The 9,073-nt window shown below is 54.1% G+C and overlaps 3 protein-coding genes across 4 annotated transcripts in view; 1 reads left to right on the top strand and 2 right to left on the bottom strand.

Moving 5' to 3' along the window:
- LOC115274669 (MICAL-like protein 1) overlaps window positions 1–1,198 on the top strand; it is a 6,667-nt gene extending 5,469 nt beyond the window's left edge. Inside the window, exons 6-9 of the mRNA XM_029918082.1 lie at window positions 6–29; window positions 120–209; window positions 476–567; window positions 651–1,198. Coding sequence (XP_029773942.1) covers window positions 6–29; window positions 120–209; window positions 476–567; window positions 651–753 — 309 coding nt within the window. The 3' untranslated portion in view covers window positions 754–1,198. The remainder of the gene's footprint in view (window positions 1–5; window positions 30–119; window positions 210–475; window positions 568–650) is intronic.
- ATP6V1FNB (ATP6V1F neighbor) lies at window positions 807–3,342 on the bottom strand. 2 transcript variants are annotated; one of them, XM_029923728.1, is made up of 2 exons: window positions 2,621–3,311; window positions 807–1,053 (listed from the first exon to the last, which is right to left on the bottom strand). In XM_029923728.1, exons 1-2 carry the CDS (start codon window positions 3,039–3,041, stop codon window positions 944–946), a joined length of 531 nt encoding a protein of 176 aa, XP_029779588.1. In that variant the 5' UTR covers window positions 3,042–3,311; the 3' UTR covers window positions 807–943. The 2 variants fall into 2 exon arrangements, with proteins under 2 accessions (XP_029779588.1, XP_029779595.1); XM_029923735.1 differs by having other exon boundaries at window positions 964–1,053; window positions 2,638–3,342.
- Window positions 3,343–3,597: 255 nt separating this feature from the next.
- On the bottom strand, window positions 3,598–6,526 carry ATP6V1F (ATPase H+ transporting V1 subunit F). Its single transcript, XM_029923737.1, has 2 exons — window positions 6,269–6,526; window positions 3,598–4,067 (listed from the first exon to the last, which is right to left on the bottom strand). The coding sequence occupies exons 1-2, from the start codon at window positions 6,424–6,426 to the stop codon at window positions 3,866–3,868; spliced, it is 360 nt and encodes a 119-aa protein (XP_029779597.1). The 5' UTR covers window positions 6,427–6,526; the 3' UTR covers window positions 3,598–3,865.
- Between the last annotated feature and the right edge of the window lie 2,547 nt (window positions 6,527–9,073).

Genomic DNA, 9,073 nt, shown 5'->3' on the forward strand with positions numbered 1-9,073 from the left:
GGCAGGATCGCGAGCAGCGGCGGCTCCGGGTGCGTCTCCGCAGCTGCGGACCCGCCTGGGGCGGGCGGGGCGCGCCGAGGGGCGGCGGGCCGCTGACAGTCGTCTCCGCCCCCGCCCAGGTCTTGGAATGCCTCCGCATCGCCACGAACCGCCACTGCCGGGTGCACCCTCTGGGGCCCCCACCCAATCCAGCTCAGCTCCCGCCACAGGCAAGGCTCCCAAGAAAAGGCGTTGGCGCCACCACATTCTGGGCCTGGGCGGGGATGTAGGAGTGGAGGGACGCGGGATGGGGGAGAGGCGGGCTGGGTCCAACCTGGGAGCCCCCTGGGTCTCTCTGGAGTGCATGCGTGGCACACTTGCTCCGACCGCGACGGAGGGCGGGGAGGGGGCGTTAGTCTGGGTGCTGCCCCCTGCTGGCTCCACCAAGCCCGCGGGGGTCCAAGGCCGGGGCGCTCAGCGCTCTGCCTCGCCCCAGGAGGACGCGGCGGGGCGGCGGCAGGCCCTGCGGCAGCAGCTGCAACAAGTACACCAGGAGAGGACCTGGAGGCTGCGTGCCCTCGGAGCCAGGTGAGAGGGAGGGCAGGGAGGCTTATGGGGCGATAATGGCGCCCCTTCTCTGTCATCTGGGATGACTGGCCACTCTCTTCCAGGAACACCCAGAACTTCCAGCAGCTACTGTGGCCTCCTCGCTCTGAGGTCCCTTTGCCAGGAGAGGAATCCTCGCCCTTCCCAGCCCCCTCTAGTCATTGCTGAATCCTCAAAGGGATGATTAAAGAGATGGCGATGAAAGAAAAACCAAGTGCAGGTTAGAGGTAGTTCCAAGAAAGGCCCAGAACGCTGTCTTGGGGCCTGGGAGGGCCAGAAACACACACACAGCAGTTCAGTCCCACCAGGAGGCAGTGTTATTTCTTCTTCCCTCCGGAACTCCACTGCCAGGCCAAGGTCAGAGAGCCAGATCTCGGGGGTCAAGCAGTGCGAAGGCCCCATTCTTTCGGAAGAACGATTCCACACGGCACGTCTTACAGGAGACCAATTCCTGCTTCACCGGGGGGCCTGGGAAAAGATGTCAGAGGCCAGGAATGGGTCCTGGGAAAGGGAACTTGGCCGGAGCATGGGATCCCTGCCTTGGGAGCCCTAGGAATCTGCCTGTATTGTATCTACTTTGTATCCTTTATGAAGGAATAAAAAGTGCATCTGACCAAAGGAGGGCAATCTAAGGAGCTGGCCGGGGGCCCAGATCAGCAGTGAGGACAGAACCAGCCAGTCGGCCATGTGCCATCATTTCCCCCACCTTAGGCTCTTCCACAGAGCAGGTGGTGGGACACCCAGCACTGCCTGTCACAGGGACAGACAGAGCTAGACATCTCTGGGAGAGACAGGGCTTCCTTCTACCTCCTGTTCCCCTGGGACTTGCTTCCTGCTTTTGTTGGAAAGTTCTTTCCTCTCACTTTAGCACCCCGGGGAAAGTGGGGGGAATTTTTAGGCAAAATGTCAACTGTGTTTTTCTCAACCATCCACCTGTGGATGGCATTCAAGCCTGTGGAGACAAACCCATGACTGAGTAGTCTCACTTGAAAATTCATGACCACATATAGGAATGGGAAACGGCATCACCCAGCAATACCACCACACTCCCTGGTGTGTTCCCTTTCCCATGCCCTAACTTCATCGCCAACTACACCACTGCCTCCCCCCCGCCCTCCTTCCCTGATGGGGATCCTTGACTCAGCCTCCCAGAAAAAGCAGACTCAGTCCAGACGGACAAGCCTTCCCACCAAAGCTGTCTCCCCCACCCTGCTCTGTGCCCCTGGCCTCTCCTGTCCGATTCCAGCATCTGGAGATCCCTGGACGAGTGTACCCAGCCTCAGGCTTTAAGTAGCACTTTTATTCTGATGACCCCCAAATGTGTACCTTCAGCTCTGACCTCTCTCCAGAGGGGACTTCTGCACAGTCACCTCACTGACACCTCCAGCACGGCCAGGGCTGCTCTGTCCTCACACACGCCCCAGCCCTGCTCCTCCCCCTCCTCCCCGCCTGGCGGCTTGAGCCAAACATCTGGACTTCACCGTGGCTCTTTTTCCCCTTCTGTCACTCAATCCATCAGTAGGCTTCAGGGATTCTTCCTCCAAAACGGAGTCTGAATCTCCCTCGGCTCTACCACTAATCACCCTGGCCCAAGCCATCCTCTAGATGCAGACCTCGTCTGCCAGAGCTGACTCTCCGAAAAAGCCACTCCTTACACAACAGTGTCCTACCAGGACCGTTCACCTGCTCACAACTCTCCATGGCTCCTCTCCCACATGCAACAAAACCCAGATCCCTCCATTGTGTCATTTAGCTCCCAGCCTAATTCAGGTGAGTCCTCAGAGAGGCCTTTCCTGACAATTCCGTCTAAAATGTCTCATGCCCCCTGCCCCTCTCCCCCTTCACTCCCTAGTCTCATCATGGAACCTGTCCTTCTCAGAGGTTTCCTTTGTCTTATGTTTACGGCCCGGACCCCCCGCTAGAATGGACACCCGCATCCACGTGTCCTGTGTGCCTCGTGCTGATAGCATGGCCAGGCGCATGGCAGGAGCTCCGGGTTTGTAAAGTGAGTAATTTCTGGGAGGTTGGGGCTCACCCAGCAGCCAGCCGTACATGAAGTTGGTGGTGATGGGGAAGAGGTAGCGCTTCTCTGGCCTCTCCAGTTTTCGGGTGTTGAGGTAGCGGTAGCGCCCCTGGGAGTCGTGGGAGATGCCGTCGTACAGCAGGGCCCGGGTGGCGGGCAATACCGGATACATTTCTGACTGAATAGGCATCTCCGGGAGACAGCTGGGTCTCTTGGAAGGCACCACTTTGGGGGCAGGTGGGGGTGAGTGTGGGGCTTCGGGGTGCAGGGTGGGCAGCCTGAGGGGTAGGCGGGCTGCGGCCTTAGCCTTCTGCTTGGCCTTCACCACCGACCCGTACTTGCGATGCCATTCACAGCGCAACATCTTCTCCCGCAGATATTCCTCCTTCCAGAAGTTCTGCCGCAGCGTATCCATGTTGAGTTGCCGCAACATGGTAGGGAGGGCAGGACAGGTACGGGGGCGGCTGCAGCCGAGGACTGAACACAGCCAGCAGAGTCCTTCTGATGCAGGTGGCTGCCATGGACAGTCACCTGGCAACCAGGCCTCACCTCACACAGGGCCAGGGTTCTACTTGCCATGCCCTCAGCAGACCTCACGTGCCTTGATCCACACACAGCCTCAGGCCGGGGCCCGCTGGCAAAAGGCCTTGATCCCCAAACCTCTTTCAGGATCCAGGCCCAGTCTCGTATCACAGGCCTTTAGGTTTCCTGTGCTTCTGCTCCCAGCCCTTGGGATCAGGTCCCTTCCCAGCCCAATAGACTGAAACCGGAGAGCCAGAAGCCTGGACGCAAGCCTCCTCCTGTTCCTCCCCACCAGAGCTGGTCACTGTTGATTCAGAGGACTTGCCCCTGAGTTATGACTCCTGGAACTATCTTCCTGGTCCAACTTTTCTATGCCCGTATCTTTGGCAGACCCTTTCCCAGCCCTGCCGATCGAATCTCCCCAACGGCCTCGCCCCATGCGTGTCCTGTCTAGCATCCAGCCTCAGTTTGGAGCGAAGCAATAAGGTTACTTTAATTTAACATCAACAATGACACCACGTAACAGCACAGGGAAGAGGAAGTGGAGACAAGACACTCAGGCTTCTTGTTCCCTAACCAGCCTTGACTTTAATGGCAGAGCCCCCAGCAACTCGGAAGCACCTGGCCTGGCCTCTCAATGGAGTGGGAGGGGTGGGGACTTGGAAATCAGAGGCTCAAAACTTAGAGGACCGAGGGCAAGCCGAGGGGAGATGCTGCCTGGCTGTGGGGAGGGCCCTAGCGCAGGTCTTCGGCCGTGAACATGCCCCTGGCCCGGCGCAGGATCGAGTCCTTAGCGGCATCGTAGGGGTGCTCCTTGGACGGAATCTCCAGAACCGCCGGGATGGAGCGCTGGTGGGCGTCCAGTGCGTGCCGCACCATCTCTGCAATATACTGGTTGATGAGGATAATGCCGATGTCATCCCGGCTTAGAAACTGCCTGTTGGGAGAAATGAGAAGGGAGTCCAGGGCAGCCTGCTCCGAGGCGGTGAGGCTGGGCTGCAGAGGCAAAGGTACTTGACCCAGCGCGTGCTGAGGGCAAGGGCAAAGACTGCTAGACTGAACTCTCTCTCTTCTAACCAGAACCAACTTCACTCAAAGTCTAAGGGCCCTGGCTGTCAGGGTTGGCTTCCACTTCCCCTGCTTGGAAGGCTCCCAAGTGAGCTGGTGCTGAAGGGCACGTGCTGAAGTGATCTGTACGCGGTGCTTGTGTGAAGAAGAGAGAGGATAAGGATATATATGTCTGTCCCTTGTAGGTGCATAAAGAAAAAGCAGAAAGATAAGGAATTAAGTGCTTACAGGGGTGAACAAGGGAGGTAATGAAGTGGAAAAAGATAGGAGTAGGAGTGAGACTTCTCAATATGTATAGCTCTGAAACATTAATTTGCAAACCACATGAATATTTTAACTTTTCAAAGGAAAACAATTTCTTTAAAGGGGCTGATGAGGCCTAAAGGCCTTAAGGTCTATGCTGAAGTTTGGCATGAGCCAAATACATAAGCCAATACAGCACAGGTAGAGGAAAATCATACTGGGATCTTCCTTTCTTGTAATCACCCAGGCACTATTTAATATATTAAAAACTATAAAACTATTGGGGTCCCTGGGTAGCTGAGTCGGTTAAGCATCCAATTCTCAGTTTCAGTTCAGGTCATGATTTCATGGTTTGTGAGATGGAGCCTTACGTCGAACTCCACGCTGACCGTGCAGGACTTGCTTGGGATTCTCTCTCTCTCTCTCTCTCTCTTCCTCCCTCCCTTCCTTGTGCGCACTGGCACACGCTCCCTCTCTCAAACATTTTAGAAAACTATATGTCTATATATAAAACTATTTTTATTGAGCCCCTGCTCTGTGCCAGGCACTAGGGCCGATTAGACTTGATGATCTCTGGGTCCCTCTGGAGGGAAACATGGGATGGTCTTGGAGTAAAATCTGTCCTGCTCCCATGAAGACTTGGGTCACTTTACCAGAGAACACTTAGTGACCAGGCTGGTTCAGGGCCCATTGTCCCCAGGCAGCAGGGACCAATCTCAGCCAGCAGCTCCCGGCTGGACTGTTTAGGGGAAAACAGGTGAGAGAGTGGTTTGTTACTGAGACTTGGCAACAGAGGCCTTAGGGAAGGGGTGAGGAAACACAGGGGGCTGGCATCCCCATTTCAAGTCACCAGGGTGCCTCCTGAGTTAAGGGAAATGCCTGCTCCCACACTATGAAGCTATCACTCTTGGCCCACGGCAGGAAATGAGGACTTCAAATGCAAAGTCTTTTTCTTGCATTTGGTGACAAGTGACTAAATAAGTAGGTGGATAAATAAAAAGGTGAATAAATTCACTTATTCTGGTGGCTTTTTAAAAAGATTCTTAATTATATTCTCTGGACTTACGTCATATGCAAATAAACTTCTTCCTTCTTGATTAAAAAAAAAAAAGGTGGGGTGGAGGGAGTGGCTAAGGTCTTACTACAAAGTAGGATACAGTCCTAATATTCTGCCCGCTATGTTCAGGACAATGGGAAATTCTAAGGCTGAAGAGTGTGGACCTGGCTTAAGAGGGTTGGGCCTGGGTTCAAATTCCCCACTCCCTCTCTTCCAAATGGTGTGACTTTGGTATGTGTCTTAACCTCTCCGAGCTTTAGTTTTCCCGCTTGTAAGTAGGAATAACCCCTACCTTACGGGATGATTGTGAGCGTCTAAGGGACATGAAAATACAAGAAAACCCGACCCCACTGCCTAGGTGTTCGCTCAGTGTGTTTCCTTTCGGGGTCAGCTCCCCAAAGAGGCAAGTGCTAGCAATGCTGGGAGCCCTGGGTGAATGGGGGCGAAGTGAGACCGGTTCCAGGGCCCGGTTGGGCCGAGGGGAGGCGCCCATCACGAGCTCTGTTCCTCTTCTTTCCTGACACATAGTCATATGAGGGATGAGCTCGTGGACCTGACGTAGCCCGGGTCCCCCGGAGCCCCTAAAGAGAACTTGGCGCACAGAGGCCTCTTCCGGAAGGGTAGCCGGGCGGACTTCCTTGACCCTCGAGGTCAGGGTCTCGAAGCTGCTCTTAGACCCCGACGGCCGGGTCTCCGCACTGCCCCCGCCTATTCCCCCGCGCTCCGACCCGAAGCAGAGGGACCCATTCAGGCCTCACGGGCTACCGTACCGGAAAGTGTCTTCGATCTCATTGATGGTTGTATCCTTCTCCACCACCAGGAAATTAGGGTGGCGGTTCTTGTTAAGCTCTCCTATGCCGCCCAGCAGGAAGCCAGTAACAGTGTCCTCGTCTCCGATCACCGCGATTAGCTTTCCCCTACCAGCCATTCCCACAGACAGGTAGAGCTCAGCCGCTACGGCCTGAAGTCCCCGAAGCCCCGCCTCCGCAGCACACAGCCTTTTAGACCGCACCTCCACCCTTTAGACATGCGCGGTTCACTCCTCCTCCTCCCGGAACATGCGCATTACTAGTAACACGGCCTCAATCTGAATACGCCTGCGCCGTAAAGAGAGAGGTCCGATCCTGGGGACTACGATTCCCAGAAGTGCGTGCGGCACCACGGACTCACGCGGGCGCGTCCCGTCGCGCGTTCTATAAACTTGTTGAACCTAACGCTGTCAGACCCTGAGACCTCAGAAAAACAGAGGTAGATTCTCTTCTCGAGGGTAAGGTCCGAGTCTGTATCGTGTAAGTATTAACTATGGCACACGGTTAACAACTAGTACGTATTTGTTTCGTAGATAAAAGATTGAACAAGTTAATGTAAGGGACACTGACTAGTGAACAGGTAAAATTACAAAGCGGTTTGTTAATTGCTAAAATGTGAGAAGGACACGGAAGCAACCACTGAAGGGGTAACTAACCTATAGAGGAGTGGGGGAAGGGTGCTTCCGCCAGAAGGATGCAGGGGATAGAAATAAGGACAAGAGGGTGTTCTGGGCAAGAACAGCCTGTGCAAAGGTTTAGTGACTAGAGAAGGTAAGTGTCCTCGAGAAGAGTTAAAGAATCTGGAAGTTATCCTGAGGACAAACTATCCTCAAGCGACTGGAAAATGATGTCATGAGGTATGTTTCTAGAGCTAGTGCTACCCCTGGGGCTGTGTGCCTACCACTGTGGTAAGAGATAATGAATTCAGGCGGTGGAGAAGGAGATGGAGTCAAGAGATATTTATTTAGAGACAGAATAGGCAAAACTAGTTTTCAGACTGGATGTGTTTGAGGAGTGAGAGAGAGACCCAGGTGACTCCCAGGTTTCTGGCCTTCGCAACTGGGTGGATAGCAGTAACGTTCTGGAGAGAGTGAGCTCTGTGAAATACTGAAAGAGAAAGGTCCAACTTTCCTCCTCTATTTTAACAAACCGGCATCCTGGTGTTCAGCATGTGGCTTGTGAGTTTAGAGTGCTTGGAACCTCCAGATGGTCTGACCTAGTGGTTATTTGTATGATTGGCTTGGGATTTGGGCACACCTGGTTTGAATCTTAGCCCTGCTACTTAGAGGCATGATTTTTGGTTTATCACCAAAATTCTCCAGGCCTTGAGTTCTTCAGCTAAAGTATGCCCACCTGATAGGGCTGTTAGGATTAAGTGAGATAGAGCCCATAAATTCTCAGCACCAGGGCCATACTGTGGTTGGGGAAGAGCAGCTGGACATCGGTAGGCACGCAGGTGGAAGGCAGCTGATGCTGAGAAGGAAGCCAGGGAAGTGCTCACATCCGGGCCGAGTGGGGAGGGAGGGCAGAGAATGAGGAAAGGTGTACAGAGAAGCACCCGGGTTAGTGCCTGGCACAGAACGGGCCCACAGTGGTCTCAAATGGTTGGGTACTTAAGAGAATGGATCCTGCCTTCACTGGTTTTAACAGGTAAAGTTAAGGAGCTGAGTACATTTATCATACACTCATTCATTCAACCAGCGTTTATCAAATGTGGCCACGAGGAGGCTGAGGACATAAGATTGATAACATGATTTCTGTTCTCAAGGAGCTCCCTGCAGGATGGAGGGGAGGGTGAAAAATATCATGGGGAGGAGGTCAAACATACAATAAAGAAGGCCCTGGTGGGGCACCTGGGTAGTTAAGTGTCTGACTCTTGATTTCGGCTCAGGTCATAGTCTAGTGGTTCGTGGGTTGGAGCCCTGCGTCATGCTCTGCACTGGCGGTGTGGAGCCTGCTTAGGATTCTCCCTCCCACCTCTGCCCCTCCTTCATGTGCGCGCTCTCTCTCTTCCAAAATATATAAACTTAAAAAAAATAAAGAGGCCCTGGAGGGGTCTTAAGGGGGCAGGATTCAGAGCAAGGAGGGGGGGAAAGGAAAGAAGAAACTTGAAAAGGAGCGAGGAGGCAGATAGGCTACTGAGTAAGGAGGCGAGGAACGTGGTTCAGAGCTGGGCCACCACTATGTGCTGAAGTGTCTGGGACAGGCCTAGAGGTGGGGGAATCAATTGAGTGAAATGCTTCTTTGCCCTGCTCTGGCTGCTGAATTATTCATTTGTCACACCTGTCTGTATTAGACCTTCCAGGGTTAGGAAAGAGTTACTCATTTGTCACACCTGTCTGTATTAGACCTTCCGAAGTTAGGGAGCCCAGGCTCGTGGGGAGGAGGGTCTGTAGATACAGGGTCACAGATCAGTGTAATAACACAGGCATAGATGTCCCCTGGGATGGCTTGGGAGCTTCGGGGGCAGAGAGGGGCCAGGAAGATGAGAGTGAAGAGGCAAGGGTGTTCCCAGACAGTGAGCCAAACTGCCGCATAGGTGTCCAGGAAGCTAGAAGCTATGAGGGTTTGGAGTGGAGGGTGTGGTGGGGAGAGGGCACATGGTCTGACGCAGGACTCCTTGCATGAACAGGTAGGGAAGCTGGTGTGTGAACCTGGAGGTCTTAGAGGCCTTGTTAGAAGAGTAGATACTAGCCTGGAACAGGAGGGAGCTGTGGACGGGCCTCAAGCCAGAGAGGGGCAGACTCCTGTAATGGGAGCCTCTCA

Source organism: Suricata suricatta, chromosome 2 (genome assembly GCF_006229205.1).
Source record: "Suricata suricatta isolate VVHF042 chromosome 2, meerkat_22Aug2017_6uvM2_HiC, whole genome shotgun sequence".
Taxonomy (NCBI): Eukaryota; Metazoa; Chordata; class Mammalia; order Carnivora; family Herpestidae; genus Suricata; species Suricata suricatta.